Here is a 27,956-nt window from a genome sequence, read left to right on the forward strand (position 1 = left end):
ACTGTATTTTTATTATCCTTAATTTTTTATATATTATTATTTCTATCTCGATAATGATTGGATGTTAAAATATATTATATAATTTTTACCATAAACATCAACAAACATTCAGGTGACTTAATAAAATAAATATTGGAACTATATAAAGGGTTTTTCTGACGGAATAACTCCTTGAGAAAAGAGAGGCGGCGGCTGGACGGGGCGAAGGTTTGGATTGACGAGATGGATTCGGCAACTGAAGCTTGCAGTAAACCTTCGAGCTTCGTATATCTGAAGGCTGCCTTCATCGCCATGGAGCCCGTCGATTGCTTGATCTCCTTAGCCAGGTCCGTTCCGTCTTTTCTTCTTCTCCTCCTCTTTTGCTCATCTATTACTTCGATTCTCAACCAATTTTGCTCGCATGATTTGAACCCCCCAAAAAAAAGAAATTTAGACGTTTGTCAGCGTTCTGTTTGTTGCTTTCCGGGTAATGTAATGTGTAATACAATCGGGGAGCACACAATTAGCAATCAGCTATTTGATCAATGCTTACTTCCCTGTTGTCTTTGTTCTTATTGTCCTTTAGTCTTTTTTTTTCCTGAATTCTTCCTTGATACTCCATAATAATATGTGATTGTCAAGATGGGCTGACTGAGTTGGACCCATAAGAAAAGAGGAGGATGGAAGGTGCTTAGGAGTCAGAGACGGCACCCTTTATGACATTAATATTCTCGTTCTGTAACGGTCGCCAACTATCATTATTACCTTTCAATGGTCACCCGAAACCTCCACCAATAATGACCATTATCAATTGCTTTTATTGCCCTTGAACCAAATCAAACCTACGCTTCTCTTTACTTTGCCTTCATGCCCTCCCCTTTTCTCTCTCTCTCTCTTTTTAACATGCGCTGAGCACTCTATCCACTCATCAAGCCAAGCACTCTATGCATTCATCAAAGGTGGGATCGCTTAATCCAAAGGAGTGGCTACATTGTCGAGCATTCCATGCATTCCAAAGTGGGACTCGTTTTGAGAACATCATAGGTTCATGCATCGATCAAGGTGGGACCCGCTTTGAGAAAACCAGCAATGTTGCTAAGAGCATCCACATCAGATTCCCTAAATACAGAATTTATCTTAAATTTTACATTTTACGTAAAAAAACCTTTGCATCAGCTACCTTATCCATTCCTTAAATTTAGATTTCATGAATAGTACTTCTCTAAATTTAGGGAATGAAATCTATTCCTTAAACATTAAAATATCATTTTAATTTGGGAGAGAGAAAAAATAAAGGGAATGGATTAGTTAATGAAAAGTAGATATTATATAGTGAGAGAAAAAAATAATAAAAAAAATAGAAAAGAGAGAAGAAAGAATAAAGATAATGGAAATTTTAGGGTAGCTGATGTAGTATGTAATGAAAAATAATTGTCTAAATTTAATAAAGTAGATGGTTTACTCTAAATGTTAGAGATATTATCGAGAACGGATGCGGATGCTCTAAGCACCATGACGTTCACCCAGCTTTTCCATGAGCATTCAAGCGCTCATCGCCCGAGTGTTCGACAATTTGCGTACTCAGTAGCCGAGGGCTCAGGAACCCGAACTCGAGTATGCTTAGGAGTTAGAAACTTTAACAGCTCAAACTCGAGTACGACGATGATAGTTACAAAGGTGGGAGAGGAACAACGATGATACAATTATGTGCTTTGAGAAAAGGCAAGAGAAGAACAACAATGATATAGGTGTGTCTTGATAGAAAAGGCGGGATAGTTTTTACCATTTTTCTCGTATATGGTAATAATGTCAACATCGAGAGGTACATTATCCTATGTTATTCTATGCAATCTTGCTTATTTGTTAGTCTCTCCTCTAAGATTTGGATTAAGCGTCGGAGGGGTTTTCGCTGAGGTCCGCCTCAACACCTGTCTAACCTTCTTCTTGTGAGAATAGGATATCAATGTCCCGAAAGTCCTTGGATAGGCATCCGAATTTAGATCGATCTTTAGACACTCAATCTTTAGATTGATGACCAGTAAGTGTTGAAAAAGGTGGGGCAGTTCGACCTAGTGGGAGGAGTTAGGTGCCACCAGTTCAGGATGTGAAGGTATGATTTCTATTATGCTGAGGTGGTGGTCATTGTTGTGAAAGGCACGCGGGGAACCACACGCAACTCATCCTCATCCCAATAGCTTCACTTCCGAATGCAACACTCCCCTTGGGAGGGCTCTCACGCTCCTCCTCTGAGCACCTTCGGTCACGCACTTTCCCGGAGGAACTAGGCAGCGTCAGACATATTGGAGCAGAGGGAGAGTAGCACATCATTTGTAGAGGAGAAGAAGGCACGAGGATCCTCCGCCGTCTTCTTGATCAGTCCTCCTTCCAGTGCACAGTTCGTAGAGGAGAAGAAGGCGCAAGGATCCTCTGCCCTCTTCTTGCTCAGCCATTCTTCCTCGATTCATTCGCTCTCTCAATGCTTCGGTTTTCATGAGCAATTGGTTCTTAGTGGATTTTAGGCAGATTTGACGAAGAATCACAGCAACCCCTTACTTGGCTTCTGTTGTTGGAGATTTTCAGCTCATTAGTCGTCATCTAACTTATTCTTTGGAACACGGATCCGAGTTCCATGGAAAAGCAAACACTTTGTAATCGGTTGACCATGAGAATGGATTGGGTTTTACTTCCTCACACTATTGTTACTCCGTGAATGCATTTTGATTTACTTATTTATGCAATATCTTGTTTTCAGTTGAATGTTAGAATTTCTATTGTTCATTTAGAATGCAAGATATAGGTAGGTTAGATTAAGGTTGATCAACTTGTAATCTATGATTGCCATGCGGAAGTAAGGAACTTAGGTAGTTGTTGTTTGTAAACTTTCTTTTAAGTTAAGGAGATTGTGTCGTCAACTAATTCTTCAGAGTGTCGAGTAAGAACATTAGGTGTAGAACCGAGATTTCGGTTATCGCTAAGAACAACTGAGTACCATACAACGAGACATAGCCTGGTTCACCATTGTAGTTTAGTGAATTTATGGTTCTATTAGTTGCTTTGATTTACAGTTATTGTTCTTAGTGTTCAAATTTGAAAAACAAATCCCCAATTACCATTTATGGTTCTATTGCATTCCTTGAGACGATCCGGAGTGGCCCTAGACCACACTATAATAGGGGATTCTATGTTAATTTTGCCATAGCACGACACTGCTCTTAGGTATCTACTTGCATTTTGGTTTATGTTTTCACTACTAATTCATTTTATGTGTTCTTGTTGAAATCTCAGCAAGAGAATAATTATCTTTTATTTGCAGGCACGCTATTCACCTCCTCCCTCTCTAGCGATCCAACTCACGTAGGACCAATACTAGTTGCTCTATGGCGAACTATTTATGGAGAGATAAGAGGGACAAAAGAATTATGAACTTATGCATAAATTATGAATTAGGCATAAGCTTCTTGAAGTCCATTAATGCATTTGAGAGCTCCCACATGACTGAATACATTTTTAAGATTGTTGATGAATTCATAAATGAGATTGTGGACAAAAGTATGATACAATTAGTAACATATAGCTACATTAAATTTAGCTGCTGGGAGGCTAATGAAAGAGGTACATGCACATATTCGTGTGAAATTTACACTCTTGACTTTATTCTTGAGAAAATTAGTAAGGAATTGAAAATTAAAATACTTTTAAAAGGCAAGAACTTTCACTAATTTTATATACAACCATTGTAAGATTTTGAGCATAATGTGCCACTTCACTCAAAAGAATGGATCTTATATGACCTGGAATCACAAGATTTGCAACTTCTCTTTCATTTCAAAGTCTTATGGATACAAACTTAAGTTAAGGATGATATTGATATTTTCTTTGGATGAATGAGTTCAATGCAAATGACTTAGAAGTGTAAAAACAAGTGAGCAAATGCCATTGTGATGATCACACAATTTTGTTCTGGTGTAAATTTCACACTTGTTTTTTTACCTTTAGTGAAGTTGTTAAGGTTTGTTGATGGAGATAAAAAAACCATGGAATTTGTGCTATAGAGGATGGTAAGAAAGCCTAACTACTTTTTAAAAATGCAGTCTTCTTTGTGAATCCTATTGACAAATATGTGGAGCAACTAGATAGTGCTCTTCACGTGGTTGCTTATTTCCTTAATCCTTTTTGTTATTATAGAGACTCTATGGAAATAGAGTCTGATGGTGGATCATATACGCACATGTAAAGAGTCTGATAGTGCTGGTATGGATATAGTGCTATTATGGTTGATACACTCATATGTTGAGTTTAATAGTGCTATTATGGTATAAAGACTTTCTTTCTCTTGATCCTACCATCCAAAATAATGGTTATGGAATTGAAAGCATATAAAAGAGCATTTGAATTCTTTGGTGAAGACAATTAGCTGCGGTACAAGAGTCAAAGAGCATTGATTTTAGTTCACCTAATATTTAGTTAACTTTGTTAGTCATTTTGAATAAATTATATAATTTACTAATAGCACTTATTAATTTAAATTGATATTACATTGGTGGCCATTGTTTGAATGAGGTTCTCCCCACTTGTAAAGAACGACAATTTAGATTCTTAACCTAACATATAGCTCTGTTGGATGTGAGAGGAGTTAGAGTGCATTTGAGGGACTAAGTGATAATGATGATTATTGTTTACCTGTTGAATTTTAGAATCATACAGTTAAGTGTATGTTTACATCAATAAATGGGTTATTGGATTTCTTGAAACTTAATTGAACACAGGGAAGGGAGAAAAACTTATCCCTTTATTTCGCTTCCTTTCTCTTCTACATGCCTTTTATGTTTACCAAATAAAAGGAATTTCAGTCTTGTCCTTTCCATCTGTTCCCCTCCTTTTTCCTCAGGTATTCTAGAAGTCTTTAATTCTTATTGGGTGTTCTTTTCTATTGGTAGACAAGTTGGTGGAGGCTCTATAACAACAAGGGTTCAAACTTTCATTTTGGAGGAGTGTATAAATGATAATGTAAGTGTTTTTGTAGATTCTGTTCTCCTTTTCATTTTCCACTCATTGTTCAAGTGCAAGATCTGTGCAAGATCACTATGTTACATATATGCATTGTAGTTGTATAATTTTGCAAATATCATCATTGATTTAAAAAGAATAAATTGCACTAATTAGCCCTGGAAGCTCATTATCTTGCATATTACCATTGTGCTTCACACCCTTTGAGTATGCAAATAACTTAAAATGACATTGTTTTATAACAAAAATGTCCACCTCAACAAATCTTAGCTAGTGTTGACCTAAACTTGATATTAGCAAAACTGAACACTCTAATCCATTAATATGAATCAACACTCTAATCCAAACACCACTAGCTGAAGCTTCCACACTCTATTTTTAACCTTCTTGTTTGTATTTGTTCATATGGCTGTATTTATTCAGTTTATTGTCCTATCTCTTTTCTGAATCAAACCAGAAGACTTTGTTTTTCTTTGTCTTTCACTAATCATCTATTAGAAGGAATGTTGAAAGAACTCTGGATGTTATCATTAAGACACAAGACTTATCTTGGTTTAGAAAATACCAAACATGACAATAGTTTGGGAGTTTTGATCGAGAAATCCCATCTGCTAATGAAGAATGACTAACTTTACCATCTTGGTTTAGAAAAATACCAAACATGACAATGGTTTGGATTTTTCTTTTGAAAAGAGTGGTAAATTTTTTGTTGTCTTTCACTAATCATCTATTAGAAGGAATGTTGAAAGAACTCTAGATGTTATCATTAAGACACAAGACTTATCTTGGTTTAGAAAATACCAAACATGACAATAGTTTGGGAGTTTTGATCGAGAAATCCCATCTGCTAATGAAGAATGACTAACTTTACCATCTTGGTTTAGAAAAATACCAAACATGACAATGGTTTGGATTTTTCTTTTGAAAAGAGTGGTAAATTTTTTTGTCTATCTTGTTGAAGTAAGGAATCATGACATATAAGGTTGGAAGAGATCCCTATATCTTTTCCAAGAGAACTTGAAGAAACACACAAAGGTCTTTTTCAAACGTACTGATGTGCTATCTAAATTAAGGAATTAGATCAGGTAATGTCTATGCCTGTAGGAATTCAGGCCTCCTAAAAAATATCTGTTCAAATCAAGATCTAGGATAAGGAGGTCTCAAATCAATGTTTCTAGTGTCTTATCAAATCCAATTTGTTATCAACTTCATTTGTAATCAGTAACAACAATATTTAGGAGAGATAACGATGGGTTAATTTGATCTAAAGCTAAGAATGTTACTCGGGATTCACATACTGTAAATCCTTTGGAAAAAGGGGTAGAGACAGGGGATTCCAATTAGTTTAAATATATACCAATTTGCTCTTTTTAGTCGATGGGAGCATTGATTCTTATAACATCCTAAATTAACCCTATAATTTTTTAAGATCCAAATTAAATAATGCTTATAAAATATCTAGTACTAGAATTGAATTCTTTTCATGTCCATAAATATATCTTGGCTAATCATGAATTGGACTAACATAGCTGGAGTTGGAACAGACACATAACATATGGATTTTTCAAAGTTAGGTGTTACCCTGTCTCTTTCCTAGTGTTGATTCTTTAATGGTTCTTCACCTCTTTCCCTTGTCTTTTTATACTCTTTTCATCTGCTCCATGTGATTGACACACAAAGTCAAAGGATGAGTCATGAGAAAGAATCTTTCACTCTTGGTCTCTTTCTGATGGAACCGACAAGATAGGTTGAGATAGGCTTGTCTTGGTTGGTGCTAACCCCGGAAGACAATGGCATTCATCTGCAATGACATAATATCAACATCAATATCTGTTGACGACAACAATGTCTTATTCATGCTAAGCAATAAGGATAGACACTTGAAACTATATTTGTGTCAATTAAAATAAAAATGCATGCTATATAAGCAAATATAAGGGTGAAAAATGTCCTAAACATACTTAATTTGTCATTGTATTTGTTACTAAGAAAATAAAGTAAAAAACAACTTGTTGATTATGAAAGTGAACATGTTACAGTTTGTTAAAATATATAAGATAACTTATCTTACTATAACAAACAATTTAACCCCAAGGTTTAAAATTTTGAGTCATGCCAGAGTTTGGGTTTATGATCGAAACGATATGGTTCAGTACCTTATAATGTCATGCTGATATGGTTTCTTAATAATTCCTCTCCACCTTCATCATTAAAGTGATTTTTTCCCCTTAGTCTCTGTTACCCTAGTAGACAAATAAAGGAGGGAAAGAAATCTATCCTAACAACCTTTAGTCTTTGCTTACCTTGTAGACGGATGGAGGGAAAGAAACGAATGAAAGAGAGGGAAAGAAATTATTGGAGGAAAAGGAGTAATAAAGAAAAAGATGAAAATAGGAGGAAAAGAAGAAAGGAAAGAGAAAAAGAAACTCGACGGCCATTGTGAGGCCATGGCTAGGTAAGGCTGCCGCAAGGTCCCAACGGCCTACGACCTCGTGGATAACTCCGCAAGGCTGCCACCACCTTGCGACTCTGCTTGATGCTAGTGCTAAATGATTTTAGTGTTGATTGGTAGGTGGAATAGTAAATTCTGCTCATGCCGGTACACAGTTTGGTATCAATATCTTTGGCTTCAACTAGTGCTAGAGAATTAATTTGCTCATAAAAAATATTGCAGATTCACACACATAATTCATTAGACTTAAATGTGACTAAGTATATTAGTGTCACATATACATGATAGAGTCTCCAAAGATTATGGTGCAGTTTAGATAAGAAAGAAATGTGTCCATGCCAATCAACACATTTTGCTATCAATATCCTTGGCTTCAACTAGTGCTATATAATTAATTTGCTCATAAAAAAATATTGAAGATTCATGCATATAATTCATTACACTTAAATGTGACTAAGTATATTAGTGTCACATATACATGATAGAGTCTCCAAAGATTATGGTGCGGTTTAGATAAGAAAGAAATGTGTAGTAATTACAATGTAAAAAATATGTGTGATAATGCTATTACTAGTGCTAGAGCTATTGTGCGTGTGACAAATGATTTTGTATAGTTGACTGAAGGCCACGAATTCTTCTATTTATTTATGCCCAACACTATGATATTATTTATTTCCTTTCGGTTTATTTCAAGTAAACAAGATGAATGCTGGAGTAGAAATTAGATTATATACTTATTTTATTTCTTTTTCTTTAATTTAAATGATTTCATTTCCCTCTAATTCCTTCCCTTCAAGTAAACACAATAAAGTTTTTCTGATAAATAGAACTAGACATATTATATATAATTTCAGTAATAAGAAAAGAATAGAGAAAATAGCAAAGATGGATATACAATTCTTGTAAGTGAAAGTTTTGAGTATCTTGGATGCATTATTTAACAAGGAAATTGACATGTTGTTTTTATAGTTTTGTGTGATCATCATGTGCCCTTAACTAAGAAAATTTCCATATGAGATGATCTTATTTTATATTGATAAGAGTAATGGGAAATTAAGAAGCAACACATATGAAAAGTTGATTTAGTAGGGATGAAAATGCTAAGATAGATGCATGGAGTTTAGAAAGGATAAAACAAGCGAACAAAAAAAAACTAATATCTGAGAGAAAGGTTTAAAATATCATATTTTGTGTCAGAGTTTCAATTTGTGGCTAACATGGTATTTATTATGTTGTGCTAAGTCGCTATTCTGTAGACTTAAAGTGTTTTGAGATCAACTCAAATAAGTTTTAATCTTGTAATTTTTTCCATCAACTTGTTTACTTCCAAATATAAGCCTCTAGCAAGTATATAGTCAATTGAAATAAAATTTAGTAGCATAAAGTTTCAAAACACAACAAATATCTTGACTAATGATTGTACTTTCCTAATATCAAAACGAGTGTTGTGCATTGGATTAAAGTATTGGTTATTGTAGGCTGTAGAATTCTATTGAGGTTACTTTCATGATTTTCCAAGACCTATATCTAATAATGCTCCTAGGATGTCTATTGGTATTAATTTTCACATATGCATAATATGTCTTTGTTAACCATTGAGAATTTGACTTGCACTAATATAATTGAAATGCGAAGAAGTATAAGAATAGGATATATAGATACGTCTTGATTCTTGGATGTTGGCATCACTCAGTCTTTGTTATGGTTGGTGCTTCAATTTGTGCACCTTCTTCTCCTCCCCTCTCCTTTTAGTATTTTATCAGGATATATAAATGAAGAATTAGTGATATTTTTTTTGTGTGTGTAGGTATTAGCCGACCCCACCTGGTGGGATAAGGCTTGGTTATTGTTGTTGTTATTGTTGTGTGTGTAGGTATTGGTTGTTGGTGCTCCCTCCTCCCCCTTTTTAGTGTTTTATCTCCTATCCGTGTCGGTAAAAATCACATAGAAAGAGAATCTTCTTCTTTCAGTTGGGAAGCAATTTTAGACAAGATCACAATTTATATCATCTAAATCGTGTAGACACCAGTGGCATAGTGAATTTACTCATGTTGACATAATAATAGTGAGCAATTGAAATGATAATATTTCAACTATGTCAACCCTTAATAAACAACATTTGAAACCATGTTTGACAACAATTATGTTCTTCCAATATAATAAATGGGAGAAAATGTGTTAAAATGATATATACAGGTTCAAAAGGCACTAATAGATTAAGTCAAAAAGTAAAATCACTTTTAGAGACAGCTTTAAGGGATAGAAACATTAAAGAAACGTTACTCAATATAATAAACAAATTAATTGATTGAATATTACAAATGAACAATCAAAGAGGTCAACGGAGGGATAACCAAAAATAATTGAGGCAAAAATAACTAATGAAGATATGATCATGTTTTTTCTTTTATCCGTTGTACCTATAATTCCAACTTGTTAAATGATTGTCCTGAAATCAATTACTATACCAATTTCCTTGGCATTCTGTTTTTTTTTTTTTTTTTTTTTTGCTGTGTTTTGTTGGAGATAGAAAGTCTTCAATTCCTTGAGAAATGAAGGGAAACTTGCATTAAGTTGAATAACAGTATTTTGTCTACTCCAGCTTTCATTTAGTTCTAACCCATGTACACAAATTCTATCATAGCAAGAATTTTGGTAATTATCATTCGTCTACTATTTGAAGTTTCATAACTGTAGTTATGCAGGCAATAAAAGGCCCAAAGTTGAACCACAAATATATTAAGAACGTTCTCCAAAAGCTCATTGTCGCTGTGGAATCAACTTCTGAAGTTGTGGAGGGATTGTATGAAAAATTTGCTTATTATTTGACAATCAATTTGGTAACTGGTGCTTCTTCTTTAAATTCTATTCGAAGATTAATTTGCCAAGCTAATAGTTTGTTTTAAATGTTATTAGTTTCTTTTCAATTTGCCACTTCTGACATTATATCATGCAACAAGAATAATTTATTTATTTATTAGTTCAATTAGATATTTTTGTCATGTGATTAGCATTCTTGTTTTGGGGTCTTAGTAGGTTGTTGTCTTTATGAGATTCCTATTTAATAAGTCAAGTGATTTTATTTTGTTAATGATATGATTATTAAATTAAAGTATTCCTTTCTATGACATGATATGAACATGAACACATTTTTATTTTCACTTTATAAGAAAGATCCTACCAATTAACCCATGCAAACTATTGAGATTTGATTGACAAGAATTATTCTTTTAATGACTTTAGGAACCTTTCTTCCTTAATTAATGTTGGCATTGTAATAAAGAAGCAATGGTTTATCAAGGTTTGAAATTTCATTCTACTCTGGATGAAGATATATTGAGAGTGTTGGATAAACCATATAAGACGAGGAGAAGGGGGAATAACCCAATTCGATGTTGAAGAAGGAACACTTTGATACTGTAAAGGGAAGGCTTGCGTTGTGTTTGGTTTCGGTGCTAGAGAAGGAAAATGCATGGGATTTCCTAGAGGAAGGCTTGCCTTATGTTTGATTCAATATCAAAGAGGGAAAACACATGAGATTCAATAGAGAGAAGGTTGGCTTCAATCATACCATTGTATTGGGTTACTTCACATGCCAATAGGTTGATGAAATGGGAAGTTTTGTTTATGTTGATTGACATGGATTGAGATTTTATCCACAGGTTGTATATTGAAATCTTGATCATGCCACTTGAGAGGGTGAAATTTTTTGTTCCGCTCGCTGGTAGATATGTGAGATCCTCAATACAGACAATGAGCGATTGCAATTTCTTTCTTGTTGTATATTGAGAGGCTTGACACACCTCTTTGTTGTTTCACTTCCTTTGTGGCTTCCTCCTCTATACCAAAACCTATGTTTCTCCTCGTGTCGAAATTGAAACCTAGCTTCCTCTAGTGCCAGCTCATTTGCGACTCTTTTTCTAGCACCATGTCACATGAATTTTCTGCACTCTAGGTACATTTTCTTGTCTCCTATTCCTCTTCCTCTTTCTCCTCCCCTTTCTCTTCCTTTGACGCTAGTGCCCCCTTCTCATTTGATATAACCTCCCATATTGATAGCTCCTACTCGTCGTCTTCTTTTCCCTCTGACATTGATGCTCCTTTTCTCCTCCTTTGACACATCTCACATATTCCTATTTCTCTTCCTTTGGCACTGACACCCCCTTCTACTTCAGCACTCCAACATCGATATTAGTATTGACGACACCTCCTTGAGCCCGTTGAGGACCAAACCCCAACTTGGCTTGAGATTTTAATCCTTGATATATATATCAAATAAAATTCATTTAAATTGGTAAGAGGCTAGTTGTGACGTGATTTGATTCATTTACAGCACTAATCACTCTTCTTCTGATCAAAACTTGGAAAGAAACAAAGTGAGCCACAAAAGCTACTATTGAAATACTTAACGTGTCAGTTTAAATGGAAATTTGGGTAAGCATATTTGAGAGCAGTAGGATTAACATTCCTAATGTTCTTTATTCATGAGTTTGATCCCTCTGCTAGAGTTCTGTTTTGGACTACCTAACATAAGTACTTCAAGACTTAACAGATATATGTCTTGAGACTTTTAAATCAATACTGATATAGAATATTATGTTTGGCTTGTTATGGTGGATCAAGTTGGGAAAATGAGAAGCTGATGCAGTAGGATTAACATTTCTAATGTCCTTTATTCAAGAGTTGGATCCCTTTTCTAGCGTAATACTAGGTCTATTTTTGACTACCTAACATAGGTAATTCATGACTTAATGACAGATATATGTCCTTAGACTTTTGAATCAATACCAACATAGAATGTTACATTTGGCTTGTAATGGTGGATCAAGTTGGGCAAATGAGAAGCTTATTATAGTTACATACTTGTAGCCTCAAACTGAAAGAACAATTATCCCTTGTGTACTAATAAGTTTATGTATTTCTATAAGATGTTGCAAATGAATGATATTATTCCCCTTCAACTCCAACTTGGTATATGAATAAATTCCATTCTCCTCCCATCGCAGCCACTCACCTATCTCTGTCTTCTCTTGCTATAGTACCACAATGAGTTAGTGTATTGACAATAAAGATAAATAATGTAGACAATATTTAACTACCATCGTCTTCTCTCATGGGTTTTCTTCCAACTTGAAGAAGAGAAGCTTATTACGTACGGCTTCCAATTCGTTTAGTGTCATCTTAACATGGTTTGAAATCTCTTATCGTGTCAAGCCGAGCAGTTGAAATGTATCTTTCAATAAATTACCAAAACTTGATACCTCCCAGCAAAGACAATGTCTCCTCCTTCTTGATCTCCTTTCTCCTTTAATTGTCAATCCATCACCGACACTATGCATTAGAACATCGACATGATACCAAAACAATATCATTCCAATTAAAAAAAAAAAAACTCCTACATGTCTCAAGATTTTGAATCTTGCATCTTAATTGTGTCATAAGCAGATTGTGTCATTAGGTTAATCTAAACCTATATATGAGATAACATAAAATCATGATTTGAAATGTCATGCCGTGCCACCCAAAATAGGCGGTATTTACCATTCTGACACTAGATTGACTAGGACAAGCATCGGTACCCTATCAACACTGTGACCGTGAGTCCGTTGTGACTTCTCGGTGACATCGCAAGGTCGCGGAGGGTGTTGTGACCCCGCAACGACCCTTCGAGGAGGCAAGGAGGGTGTAGTGGTTCGTCGCACCCTAGATCGTGGAGGGTGCGCGACCATTCGTGGGGTCGTAACACTTGTTGTTGTGGTTTTTCTTTTAAGGCCATTATTTTTTTATTTTTTAAATAGATATTTTTAATTATAAATAAATGATTAATTATATATAATAATTATAAATATAATATATTATTAATAGTAGTTCTAAAATATTAAAAATTATTTTAATATTTTAAAATAATTTTAAAAATGAATGAAATAATTATTATATTTTAATATATATTGAAAATTGAATGTGAATTTATAATAATCTATTTTTTTCTTCCAAAATATAATTCTTAAACATTTCGAATAAATTTTTAAAAATTTACAAATGCATTCAAAGAATAATTTAAAACTTTCAAATAATTTTAGATTTAGTTTTAAATTTTGAGAATTACTTATTTTTTAAAATAATTTTTATAAAAAATTATTAGACATTATCTTATAAGAAAATATTGGAATATAAACTCAATACCTCAAAATATAACATTAATAGTGAGCATATTAAATAGAAGTTTCTTTGGTAAGGGACAATTAGACATTGAAAGGATTGTGCAAATTCATGTATACCGATCTTGGGTGTTTTCTTTGATCTGATGCTTCGTCAGACATGAGGACCTCAAGATCGGTTTTTGTGCTTTGATTCATGCTATAAAAATTTACTTATCCAAAAAAAAAAGTAAGCATATTTAATAATTAAATATTAATAAAATTAATATACACTTATATTTAAAAATTAACAAAAGTATCAAAACTATATCAATACAGTACAATATGGTACTGAAACTGTATCATTTCGTTCTAATATGGATCAAAATTTTAAACCATGCATAGAATAATTATATTTTTTCAAAAAAAAACTTATGAGATGTATCTCTAAGAAGAATTAAGTTTCTAAAGAATTAAGTTGTTTGATATAAAAAATAATATTTTTTAAAATGCAATATCTTTATAAATGTGCCAATTCGTGTTAACCTGTTTATATATTCGGGTTGTGTCATCCCACTTTTGGATTTTGTCTCAGTTAATTGTATTTGGGGTAAGGTTACTTATTACCCCTTCTGTGTCCTTTTCCCTTATAGCTTACATAGGGGATGCCTTTTATTTAAATCCCAACTCTAGGTCTTCTAACCCTATACCACTCTTTACATTGGTGTGCCAATCATGTCCAATGAGCTATCAATTTTTTTTTGTGAATTCGAAGCTATTGCCACTTGTTTTCTAGATACAATTCATCTTTACCATTCCAATTTTGTTCTTATTTAACAGACATCTCTTTTCTCATGTATTTACATGGAAATATCTTCTTAGATTTTTCTTTAGGCAGAAAGATTTGTCTTATCAAACTTGCATGAATTATACTTGACTTATCAATTGTATAATTTCTTATATTACTCAATTATTATGTTCCATTCTACTACTAAAGACAACTAAGTTTGTTTCAATAATTGCCTTGTCGGACACTTGGATCTGCACTCATATATTGGTATCTGAGTGGCATAGTTCATAAGAAAGGAAGGTTTTGCATTTATAAATTGTATAAAGAAGCCTGTTCTTTGCCAAGATGTTCGAACCATGAATTGCACACCTCAACAAGTGAGATGAATGGACTTCTTATCATCTTGTTAATCTTTACTAACCAAATTTATGCAAGTAAACAATAAAATGAGAACTTTTGGTTGGCAAATTTTTGATGTTAAATGATTCTATTGGAAGTGTCTGTAACCAACTATTAGTTGATGATACTGTCCTCAATTTGGAGGATGCTTGATCAAAGCTTGTTCATATTGCACATAATACTCCTACTCATGGTTTGAAATCTCGTATGATGTTGAGTGAAATTGTTGTATTATTTCGATAAATTACCAAAACTCGATAGTGTCAATGTCTCCTTCTGCTTCATCTCTTTCCTCCAACCTTTGATTTTCCACCGACACCATGCATCTAAATCTCGACAAGATATCGAAACACTATCATTTCAATTAAAGATCGAAACTTCGGCACAATTTGAAAATTTAAACCTTGCTCCTCCTACTGCTCTTGTTGCAACCAATTAGTCTACATCATTTCCAAAACAGTCACATAAGCCTTTCATGTAGCTATGTCAATTTATATAGTGAGAGATCACATTGCATCTACTTGTGGTAACATGTGGATTATACTGGCTAAATCAATTCTTGGCTTGTTAAGAATTCAATTAAACTAGATTTAGCCATGTAGTCCCACCTTAATGATTTCTAAGGTGAACATGTAAATTGTTCTCTTATATTGATTTCTATATCATATATGGACTTTAGGTTCACATTGAAAATATTTAATAGTGAGATATGGATTGTTTATGATAATTAATCTCAATTTGGTAAAGTAAAGATGTGAAATTTTATTAGTTGCTTTGGTTAATTAACTTGATGTAAATAGAATTTAAATTTAACAATATTAGACGTAGTAAGACAATTGTTAAGATTGAAGATAATGAGTTACTACATGTAACTGAGAGTTTTAAGTATTTATGATCGTTTTGCAAAAGGATGGAGAGGTTGAGAGATGTCTTATATAGAATACAAATAGAATGATTGAAATGGAGGAAAATGTCAGATGTTCTTTATGATCGTAAAGTCTCTTTAAAATATAAAGGGAAATTCTACAAAACAACGGTTAGACCTATCATGTTATATAGAGTTGAATGTTGGGCTATGATTCTAGCTCACGAGCAGAAACTGAGAGTTGGAGAGATGAGTATGTTAAGGTGGATGTGCAGACATATAAGGTTGGACATGATAAAAAATGAGAATGCTAGAGAGAAAGTGAGAGTTGCGCTTATTGAGGGAAAACTCCGAGAGATACGTTTAAGATGGTACAAACATATAATTAGACGATCAATAAATGCTTTAGTTAGATGATGTCAAACTATGACAATATGCACATTAAACGAGGAAGAGATAGATCAAAGAAGACTTGGTTAGAATAAAATAAGATAAAATTTATTTAAATATAGATGATGAAATAGTTGGAGATAGATCCCAATAACGTAGGAGGATCCATATAACTTATCCCATCTAGCGGGATAAAGCTTGTTTATTGTTGTTTTCTTTATAGAGTTACAACTAATTATCAACTCCTGTATTTATTTTCACACAAGTGAAGGATTGTGCTATTGTTAATTCTTTTCTTTGAGATTTATGAATATCAACATAATCAAATTGTAGTTTCTCTAAAATTATGTATAAGTTCACTATTTTTTTGCATACTTTAGGAGGATCAGTTGTTAAAGGAGAACAATAGAATCTGCAAGCAAGTTACATTTCTTTTATCGCCAGGTAAGAAATAATTCTTTTTTAGTCATTACATCTTCAACCTACTTAGTCATATGGGCATTTGTCAATTATTTACAGGCAATTCAACTGCAGTGGATTTAGTAGTTTCTCTACAATGCTCTCTAAACATGCTTGAAGGAGACACAGGGTATCTAATACTTTTTCTGTCACTTAAAAATTAATTGTAAAAAGAGAAAAAGAATATTACCATCATAAAATTTAAGATGTTTTTATAAGATCGATATAGCATTATGCTGCTAATGGTGTTTCTAATGGTATTGCAACTTGTTTCTAATGTGAGTGATGAGTGTTAAAAATGTCATCCATGTCTTATGAATCACTCACATGGGGAAAGAGGTTATGAGCTGCTGGGACATGACCCAAGAGAAATACTTGGTTTATGTATGACTTTTTCATGTTCAGATCATCTGAATTGATAATGTATCTGAGATCCTCAAAAGTTTATCATCTGATTCTTCTTTTCTTTACTAATTACTCTTTAGTTATTTGAATCATCCATTGCCTATCTTTGATAATCATTCTTGAAGCTTTGTCTTGACAGTTGTGCTCTTTGGCCTTCAAGTCTATTCTTATCAGAGTTTATACTTTCTTTCCAAGAAATTTTCTCAAACCGATTTTGCTTTGAGGTAATATTTGTTGATATGTTTTTGTTCTAACATAAAGTCCCTGATTAATTATTTTGTGGTTTTTTCAAAGCTGTAGATTGGCTCTGGTGTTGGTTTGGTTGGGATTACTCTTCTGCATGCTGGAGCTTCGAAGGTAAATTTCTAGGATTTTCCTTCTAGGTTCAATTCTTATATGTTTCTTTAGAATTACTTTTTGTTTGTGTCGATTCTATTGTGAAGTGTTTTTTGGGGCGTAGGACACATTCTGCTGAACATATCTTAGATGAATTTTCATGTGTTTATGTAACTTTTCATTTTTGAATTATTAGAGTATATTTGTTGGTGCATCCTTGATTTTTGTACAAGAGTAACTTTAAGTATCATGAATATATTATCTTTTTGTTTACACGTTGACACTTGTCTCTTGTCCTCTTCAATCAAGCTCAACCAATTGTGTATATAGAAATGCAATTAATTTGTTTTTTTGTTACAATTCTAGTTATCAAATGAGTTGTCTTTAAGAATTTATAATTTGTTAAAGGTTAGAGCAAACTTACTCTTAAATATTTGTAACTCAGAGAAGCTAGAAGTGAACTATTCATAAGAAATTGATAATTCGTGTAACATTTTCTATCGTATCATAATAAATTCCATGGAAAATTGAACATAATAAATAAAGACTTCTAGATTATAGTTTCAGGAACTCATTGCTTACCACTATGTGGTTTGAAATATTATACTTGTTAGGTAGATCTAGTTTGAAATTCTCACTATGAAAGATTTCCTTTGAGAGAGGTTGAGAAACTTTGTACACAATCTCTTCTACATATAAGTTAAGAAGATATTACCAGACCTAAGCATTAGAGGCCTTAGAATGAGTACAGAGAAGTGAATAGTTGCGGTGTATGAGTTTAGTATTTGAGGTCCCCTTGCACCCCTATTTATAGTAAAAAGGGTGCATTCAAACAGAGGATAAGATAGCTCATTCGGTAGCTTCCAATTGGAGTGAGTCAACTGAACTGTAACAGTCAATTGGATTGTCAACTAACTGAATCGATCGATTTGACCGTTGGACAAGATAAGCTTGTTATACCAGCTAGTTGAGTCAATTGAATATGGTTGAATCAATTGGATCCTAGTGGATTCTACTGAAGATAACAATCGTTGGCAGATAAACCTGTGATCTTATCCAACCTAGTTGACTGTTGAGTGGGATGCAAGATTTAGTGGACTGAATTATAGCCACTGAGTGATAACATTATTAAATCAATGAGAGACCTAGTCTAAGCTTGAGCACGAGATTTTAGTTGTCCAATGAATCGATTCAACATCCCGGTCGACTAAGATAACCTTCCGTTGACTCAATCTCCAATTTTTCTTAACTTATACACATCGTAAGCCATCAAAAACCTCCAAGATCAAGGTCATGCTTAGACTATTACTAGGAACTCATGTTCCTCTATGGAAGGCTTTCAATTAAGTCTATCTAACTCGAAATCATGAACCCAAAGATTATAAGTTACACAATCTCTCACAACTCACTGTCTTGCAGTTGTCCCTCGAATGCACCAAGTCTACGACCTTCTCCATATAACATCTTTCACTATTACCTACGAACTCAATCTCTTACAACTCCTGTTATCGAACTTGTTCTAATCCTCTCATCCTGTGGCCCTAGAATGTCTCATATCATCCTTCTCCGAACGAATCTCTTAAGCCTTAAGCCGAACCAACTTTGTCGTGTTAAGTTAACTTCACAACCTAGATGTTGGTGAGGAAGATAATGGTGATGATGCTTTTGAGAAATTGTATTATCTTAATCTCAACCTAGACATTCTTAGACATCTCAATCCCAAGGACAACCACACAACTTTTGCAATCTCTACTCAAGAGAAAGGAAAAGACTAAACTCTTGCTTTCAAGGTAAAGGTTTAATTGATGATAGCCAAAATTCACTCAATGCAATTGATGAACAAGAATATGATGAGAGTGATGAAACATTATCGTCTTCTGCCGCTAAAGTCTAATGGAAAGTTCTTAATGATAATAATGATGTTGATAGTAGTGCAACTATTGATAGGTTATGATAGTTGAGATGCCCTTAGTGGTAGTGAAACTTATGTTCCCTCTACTTCAACACCTAAGCCCTGAACATATACACAAAATTACATATATGCAACCTAAGATGATAATTATAATTCTAAAGTTATTAAAAATCAGTATCAGTCTCGATATAAGGGTGACAGACAAAATGAAGCTCATGATTATCAAGATATGAAGAAGAGTTTAGTGCGATTTATACTAATGTAGCTTCATCGTACTTTTAGTCTTCTTGTATAGTTTTGATGCATTATATATTCATCATATTAGAGCTCGGGGACACGTGTATCCATGCCTTTACTAGTTTTGATTCTAGTTGTGTCAGTCTAAGTCTAACTTGTAGAGGTGAATTTAGGCATGTTGATGTACATATGGAGAAATCAATATGAGAATAACATGTCCATGATTATTTAATTTGGGTGTTTGAAAGTATAAGGTTGATATTACAAGGATCTTGCAAAAACCTATGCTTTTATATGATACATGATATTTCTTTTGGTACTAGCAAGGCAATAAGTGCTTCAGTAAATTTATCCTAATTATTTGTGTAAATTTTAATTCCACGTAACATTGTATCAATTTTTTTTAGAAAGATAAATGTGGTTATTTAGCTTTGTCTAAAAATGCCAAGTTGTTCAACATCTGAAAGTTTAAATAAAGCCGGTATAACATCAACAATAATATAGAAAATAGTTTTTTAAATGAAAAATATAAAGGAAACAGTTATTCATTCATGAATTAATATATTTTACAATGTATGCAATATAATATGGTATGGGGATCAATACCTTACATCTCCACTATTTTTGAAAATTGAGGATAAAAAATGAGAACATTAGAGAGAAAATCAGGAAAAAAAATTTTCGAGAGACGCATTTAAGATGATATTGACATGTACTTAAGCGACTAATAAACATCCCAGTTAGGCGATATGAGGTATGACAATAGCTCAAATGGTAGAAAGCTCAATACGCGAGAGGTATGGGGATCGATACCCCACATATCCACTATTTTTGAAAAGAAATAAATATAAATATTAAAGTGAAAGTCGAGTTGCACCTATTGAAAGAAAACTCTGAGAGACATGTTTAAGATGATATGAATATATTGTACTTAGGCTAAGGTTTAAAATCTCGACACGTGTCGAGGTTTTGGTCCAGACTGGAATGATACAGTTTCGGTACCGTATTGTGCCGTGCTGATACGGTTTCGATATATATATATATATATATATATATATATATATATATATATAAGTTGCATAGTAATTTTATGTAATTTGATAGCATATCTTTATCAAAACTTCCGAAATAAAGGATAGTTAATAATAAAATATTTACTAAGCGTCAAAAGTATGTTAATATTCATGATTCTAAATCTCAAATTGATTCTAAGATTAAAAATAAATAAATTATTATCTATAATAATTATTTAAATTGACACAAAAATCCTAATTTATATATAATAATTATATAAATTATTTATTTATTTATATAATATATATTTATATAATTATAGTTTATAAATATTCTAAATAATATATATTAAATATTATAGTTTATATATAAATAGTTTATAGTGCATTTTAAAATCAAATTTATTTAAAGAATTTATATATTCTTAATTTTTTTAATAATTTAATTTTTATGCTTAATTATAAAATTTAAAATTATTTATCAATTTTTATAAAATTTTAATCTATTTTTAATTTATAAAAATAATTTAAAATTTGATTTTAAAATTATTTTAAATTCTATAACTATATATTATATAAATTATTTTTTTTCTTTATTTTTTTTATATTTTTAATAAAAATAATAAAATTATATATTATAATTATATTAATTAATTAACCATTTATTTAATTAATTATTAATTTATATAATATATATAATTTTAATTCATATAATAATTAATTAGAAATTATATATAATATAATAATTTTAATTAAAACTTTTAATTCCCTCATCGATTTGTGATCGGCCTCTCCTCCCTTTCGTGTTTTTTCTCACCGCTGTTCACTGTCGCCTCACGGCCATCTAGCCTCACCGCCTCGCCTCGCTGCAGCCTAGTGTCGTCGTCGCTAATCTCTTACCAGATGCTTCCAGATCTTGATCCCTTCTCCCTTCTCCCTTCTCCCTTCTCCCTTCTCCCTTCTTCCTTTAGTTGTGCACGTGATGCACGCGATGATGACACACCCGAAATTGTCGCCATTGCTGTGCCGGTGCCGGTCCCATATTGAAATTGTAAAAACCATCCGTATCGGACAACACGACTCGAGATTGACTTAGACAACCAATAAATGTCCCTGCTAGCTCATGTGTGGTCATGATAAATACGTACATTTATCGAAGAAGTGGAAGACCTAAAAATACTTGGTTAGTAATAATAAAATAAAATAAAATAAAATTTATTTAAATATAGATGAAGATATAGGATAGAACCCAATGGGTATGAGGATTCATATAGTCAACCCCACTTAAAGGGATAAAAGCTTGATTGCTGTTGTTGTATGCAATATATTAATAAATTAAAGCTATTATCTCTTCATTCCCTCACTATACATCCTCTTGTCCCCTCAATGTAAAATAGGAGATCTAATTTTATCTATATTCTTAAATCAAATTTTATATATTCTCAAAATGCAAACATTAATAATTTAAAGCTAAAACATGCAAATAAATGTAACATAAGTAATGTCCATGATCAACAAAACTCTAAACTTATGACAATTTGGATTCATTGTATATCTAATAATGTAAAAACTGGAGCTCAATCTACAATTCTAGATGCAAATTGCCAAACTGCAATGATATTTCAAGTGATTAAGAGTATTTCATTATGTGCAATAATAATATAAGTATAATTTTAAAATTTTATTTCTTATTGATAGATATTGTAAAAGATTCAATAGGCACTAAACATCTCATGTGGTAATGTTGAAACATCAATTCATTAGTCAACATCTGAAAAATATAAACTCATTAGTTCATTAATGAGCATCTATAGAAATAAAATATTAGTAAAAAAAAGTTTTTTAATTAATATACACATTTTTTTTAAAAAAAAAGTACTAAGACTTTATCAACACAACATGAAATGATACCAAAATTGTCATTCAGGTTAGATATCAAAACTCATGCCTTGAAATTTTAAACCTTAGTTAGAATTGCAGACAAAATGGACAAATACGAGAAACAAATGTTCAACTTTCATGTGGCTATTATGATGGCTAAAGAAGTGACGCTGAGCAATTAAGTATTGTTAATGAGCACTAGCCAGGTATGTCTTGCTGAGTAGGCAATCTGCAAATCAAGCAACAGGATGGTATGATAATGAGAGCTAATGTGACAAGTTGAGGAGGGAGCTAAGTGCAAAGAAAATGATGGAAATGAGGAAAGATTGGTGAAGGTGTGAATGTGGAACTAAGTTCAGGCTGCCTATTTATGATCATTAGCGGAGTTAGAGTTTGCTAAGATAGCTGGGAAGATGAATGTGGAAACTTCAGGTTGCCTATTTATGATCATTAGCGGAGTAAGGGTTTGCTAAGGTGGCTGGGAAGGTCATGATGAAGACCATGACCACAGGCAGTGGCAAGCAGGGAGATGGTATTGGTGGGAAAAGGAGATGATGGAAGAAGGAAAATGAAAAAGAAAGGAATGTAGGAGGATCAGCTATACACTAATAGAAATTGATGCTACTTTGTATCTCCATGAAAAAATTGATAGAAATATGAATAGAAGAAGAGAAACTTAGTGTGAACAAAATTTTTCAGTGCCAAAGAAATGTTTGTTCATGAAATGAGCCCTTATATATTCTTAATCATTGAAACCCTATGCGATAATAGTTTATAAAATCTTTGATACATTTTATTTTCTACAGGATAAATGTCATAAACTGCATGTTGAAGGACTGTGCTCCTAGTCATACTAAGGTGCATGAGTTTCAAACCACTCAAGAAGAGAGTGAATTGTGAATTTGGACTAATCTAAGTATTTAAATTTGGAGCAAAAGGTAACATCGCTCACCCCAAGCGGCTCAATATCGCCGACCTTATGGCAAGATATAAGTAAATCACGGGGGACATTTTGCCCTAGCGCAGTGACCCTTTGCATGGAGGAGGTCAGACATCCAATGAGGTATTTTGCACCCGTTGGGAATTGACCTTAAGACCTATTGAAGCAAACACTCATGCAGGTATCACTGCGCCAACTTGTGGGGGCAGGCATTTAATATTTGGATACATGAATGATTTGTGTGAATTGAAGGTTAGTTGTAATTATCCAGTACCTTATGCATTATTTGAAACATTAACATAACAATCTCCATACCTTCCGGTCACCATTGTGCCTGCAGTATAGACCAAACTCTTGTACTAACTATCTGATCTTTGTTAACTCTATATAACTACCAACATTAGGTACTTTATGATAAAATGTGAGAAAACATTATTCAGCGCCTATTTGGTGCTGTGTTGGCTACATGTGGTCTTCACATGCTCTTCTCCTATTGAGCCTTTCTGCTATCCTCTATTGTTAATATGTTCCCAGAGTACCTAATTAGTGCAACAATATCAATAAATGATAAATGGTGTAACAGTATAAGGGAATTTGTTGCTATAACAGATTCAGAAACAATGGAAATAGCGCTAACACCCATATCAACCAGAGCACCTAGTTCCAACCTTTGCATCAACAACTTACTGCTCATTTCTGCTGCACTCTTCATTGGCTTCATCATCTAGCACAATACACACAGTGATTGCTACAATATGAATACCTACTTCGCCATCTCCTCTACCAAGGCCAACTCTTTGTGTTCCGAGTTGCTAACTCATCTAAAAAGCTTGTCATGACCAACACCAAGCCATTCTCCAAGGATTTGCATACCAAGGTTGATGGGCGCAGAGGATTAATTGGAATGTTGCTGGTAGGTATGTACTCTTGTGTTAAATTGATATGGAAATCAAGTAAGCTGATGGCTAGATATTTGACAGCATGCTGAAATAGGTTGTCTATCAAGCATTGTGACTACAGAAACTATCATGGCGAAATTCATGAGGCAACCATAAACCTCAAGGGGGTATCTAAACCTCTGAAATGCCTGGATGACACTATTGTTGCACTGATTAACTATAGCGTCATTGCAAGGACCATGCTCTATGGTTGTTCAGAAGAGAAGAGATAATTGATTCAAGGACTGTGTGATCTGCGAATGCAATTAGACTAGAACTTGCCCCACTTGCAGCATCTTGAAGTGGTGATGCAGGTTGACCCTCATAGTATGGGGAAGAGAGGAGAGGGTGGACTCTCACAAGAAATAGGGAAAAGAATGGGGAAGGTAACAAGTAATTCTGATAGCATAACGTGGGGAATTTTAGTGACTTGGACGGTCACATGGAAGAAAACAAATATGACAGTGCAGTGTCTTGAAAGTTAAGACAGGGAGACATCATTTTGAGCTAATCTCAAGACCAGAACATGTAGGCATAGTGACACAATGTCTAAGCTATTTCCCATTGTTGGCATTGTGCAGGGCGGTGGAACATCAAAGCCTATCAAAAAAGAAACTTTTTCACGTGGCAGTAAGTATAAACAATGGACAAGGACAAGGACAAGTTGATTATTCAAGGAATCAGGAACAGATGCCTTCTTGTTGGCACAGTGCAGATGTCTTGTTGCTTCTCTTCCACTTCCTCTTTTTATTCCTCTTTATCCTCCATTTCCTCTGTAGTACCTCAACACTGAGCATTGATGCAGACTTGTATTGTGTGTTGGCACAGATCAGCACTGATATGGAACCATTCCGATCAAGGACTAAAACCAATTCCGATACATTTATTTAAAACCTTGGTTGCAAAAGATTCTTCCATTCCATCATTTCTCTTTAACATGGCATAAATAAGTGTAGTTAGGTCTGATACCATTTGACTGAGAGCTCTCAAGAAGTATGGTCCAATCAGCTGGATGTAATGTATGCTTCTAAAACTATGGAGGACGCATACTATTCTGGAATGCCTTTTTCTGTTTTGTGGTGAAGAGATTTGCACACTAAGTGTAGGACATGTTTGTTATTTCAGTTGTAATTTTTCTTCTAGAAAACTAGTTGAGTGCATAGATTTACATGTCCCATCTCAAATTGATGGAATTCAATGGACAACTCATGATGGTTCACGTGTTTCACTCATTATGTGCTTGTTTTAGACATGACATTGTCTTTAAGCAGCTTGTTGATGTTGTCGTTGATATGCTGCATGATCTTAAACCAAATCTATGCAGGTAATTCTTACTGATGGGGATTTGTCAACTTTAGCAAATATGAGATGTAATTTAAAGATGAATAACCTAATGGAAGCATCATCAGTGAGGTCAAGTGGACAGCCTATGGTGAGTCACTGCATCAGTCTTTTCTCAAAAGTACGACTGTTAGAATTGCTGCATGACTCATACCATCTTCAGAGAATCAGAGTTGTCTTTTTTTCCCAATGTGCTAAACCCAAATGTTAATTAGATCATATGCATGTAATTCTCAGTAAGATGTTTTGAGTTCTTGCATTAGGTGGCATTATCATACTCATGAAATAGCTTATTTTTCTGCAGATTTTAGTTTGGATCAAGGCAAAGTAGCGTTTAAAAATGTATCAATTCTCTATTGCAAAAATATCCCAATCAAGCCCACTGTCATTCATTATCATGTGAACACGTAGGTATTAGAGTATAACTTAAAGGTCTTCTAAGATAGTTGCATTACAAATTTCCCAGCAACAATCTATCGGTTGATTATCTGTTACAGTATGAGGCTCCTAATCCATCAAAATGTCACCGCAGAGCTACTAATTAATCTGGACTGATATAGAAGAACTCAATGGGTTGTATGATTATCTAGACGACTTCAAATAGTGGGGACACACTGCTTGATGATCTGAGGTTCATATGGTTTTACTGTTAATAAATGCAAATAAAACAATATCTGAGGATACCATATTTCAGCCATCTAAGCAAGCCTAGGTTTCATGCTGTTATAATTGCACCTGATTCATTTGAGAGCTGAGTTCAAACCCTATCAAGTTGGAATTTGCTAGTTCCTAAGTAGTTGGGGTCTTGGGGACCACCCTTGCGGGGATACATAGGTTAGGATACAAAGATATTACTTCTAAATGTCACACCCTGAGTAAGCTCTTCTTGGCAGTGCACAATTCCATTGGCATGCAAATTCTTCTGGATTGCCAACTATTTCATCAGCACACCCCTCGTTTCGGCAAGCCATGGAGATGCTAAACAACACTTGCAACATATCCTCATACATCATCAAGTAGAGATGATTGTCACAAGAATTTTGACAATAGTAACACAAAATGAATCTAAATAGATCATATAGTTAAAATTGTAACAATCATTAGTAACATCTCTCTCATAAATACAAAGAACAAAATAGTAAATACCTAGATAGTAATGCGTAGCAAACTAACAGAAAACCTAAAGTGATGTGCAAAACTAAAACCTAGTCGTAGTGATGTTCAAGCAACAGTAGTAGCAGTGTGTCTAACAATCCGTCATAAGATGATCTAAATGAGTACAAGATATTGATAACCAATAACATTGATAGGAGAGCTTCCAAAAAATAAGTATTAACATGAGTAAATAAGGTGAATCTAATGCACCATTGTTGATTCTAGTCAGATTCTAGTCTGAAGGCAAGTGCAGCTGGAAAAATCTTTCCATTACTTTATTTCCTTTCTGTTTGTGTTCCTCACATGAATACACCCCCTAGTATCTTTTGTTACAGCTGTTATGCAGTGAGTCGGGTATTTTTTTTTTTAAGTCAATGACTCATTCTATTTTGGCTAGCGTATACATCTTTGAAGTATGATGAATTTTATATGGCTCTTCTGACTCAATTATGATACAGGTCGAATGCAGACATTTGCCATGGGAGTCTGTATCTAAGAGTGAGCTCCTGATTTATCAGCCAGAAATAGTGTAAGTGGCATTATGCATTTCCTATTATTCCCAGAATTACCAGAAACCCATGCCTGTAATTAGTCCAGAATATCTCAGTTGAACGTCTCTTCATGGGTGATCTTACCTGTGATATTGCTCCATCAAGGAAGCAGAGCTGTGATACTTATGATGACTAATTCATGGTATTCTTCCAAATATATTTTGCTTGATGCCCGACTAAACACAAATTTGATATATCCTACATCAGTTGTGATGAGTATCATCAAATGATGATGAAATCTTGCTTGCTTTTTCATCTGTAGATTGGGTGCAGATATAATCTACGATCCACTTTGCATTCCACATCTCATTCGAGTTCTTTCTACTCTTCTGAATTCTGTTGCATCTGAACCTAAAGCAAATCAAGTTGGCTGTTATAGATTCTCTCAAGAAAGTGAAGATGCACAACATGGACTCAGCACCAGCGAACCTCCTATTGCATATATAGCTACTGTCATCCGGAATCAGGAAACATTTGATTGTTTTCTCCGAGTGGCTACTGAAAATTCACTTTCTGTTGTTGACGTTACTGAGATGGTGAAACCACTGAATCTCCTTCCTTACATGCAATCATATGACAGATCAAGTGTGCATCTCTTGAGAGTGTCGCCAATATGCTTGTAACATTTTGTTACTCTGTATTTAGGCAAGGACTGAACTCTAATAAGATCCTGAGTTTGTTTAGAAGTTACTATTTATACCCAACCAGCTTGTATGATTGGATTTTTAGGAATTCACTCGGTTTTATGAGACTTTACCTTGCAAAATAA

The 27,956-nt window shown here is 33.7% G+C and overlaps 1 protein-coding gene across 6 annotated transcripts; it reads left to right on the forward strand.

The window, feature by feature from the left end:
- Positions 1-163: 163 nt before the first annotated feature.
- LOC121998232 (putative uncharacterized protein DDB_G0277003) lies at positions 164-27,935 on the forward strand. Of its 6 annotated transcripts, none has more exons than XM_042553041.1 (10): positions 164-326; positions 4,917-4,986; positions 10,144-10,278; positions 16,400-16,463; positions 16,539-16,608; positions 17,023-17,107; positions 17,184-17,240; positions 25,465-25,572; positions 27,095-27,165; positions 27,567-27,931. In XM_042553041.1, exons 1-10 carry the CDS (start codon positions 223-225, stop codon positions 27,808-27,810), a joined length of 1,008 nt encoding a protein of 335 aa, XP_042408975.1. In that variant the 5' UTR covers positions 164-222; the 3' UTR covers positions 27,811-27,931. The 6 variants fall into 6 exon arrangements, with proteins under 6 accessions (XP_042408975.1, XP_042408973.1, XP_042408974.1 ...); XM_042553039.1 differs by having other exon boundaries at positions 27,450-27,929; XM_042553042.1 differs by having other exon boundaries at positions 189-326; positions 4,868-4,986; positions 10,136-10,278; positions 27,450-27,931.
- Positions 27,936-27,956: the final 21 nt, after the last annotated feature.

The sequence above is a fragment of the Zingiber officinale genome, chromosome 6A, assembly GCF_018446385.1.
Source record: "Zingiber officinale cultivar Zhangliang chromosome 6A, Zo_v1.1, whole genome shotgun sequence".
In the NCBI taxonomy this organism is placed as follows: domain Eukaryota; kingdom Viridiplantae; phylum Streptophyta; class Magnoliopsida; order Zingiberales; family Zingiberaceae; genus Zingiber; species Zingiber officinale.

Excerpts from the sequence above, each read along its gene's own strand:
- LOC121998232 (XM_042553039.1), top strand. The coding sequence starts at position 223 with ATGGATTCGGCAACTGAAGCTTGCAGTAAACCTTCGAGCTTCGTATAT. Across the intron at positions 10,279-16,399 it reads ATTATTTGACAATCAATTTG|GAGGATCAGTTGTTAAAGGA; the intron begins GTAACTGGTGCT and ends TGCATACTTTAG. Across the intron at positions 16,464-16,538 it reads TACATTTCTTTTATCGCCAG|GCAATTCAACTGCAGTGGAT; the intron begins GTAAGAAATAAT and ends AATTATTTACAG.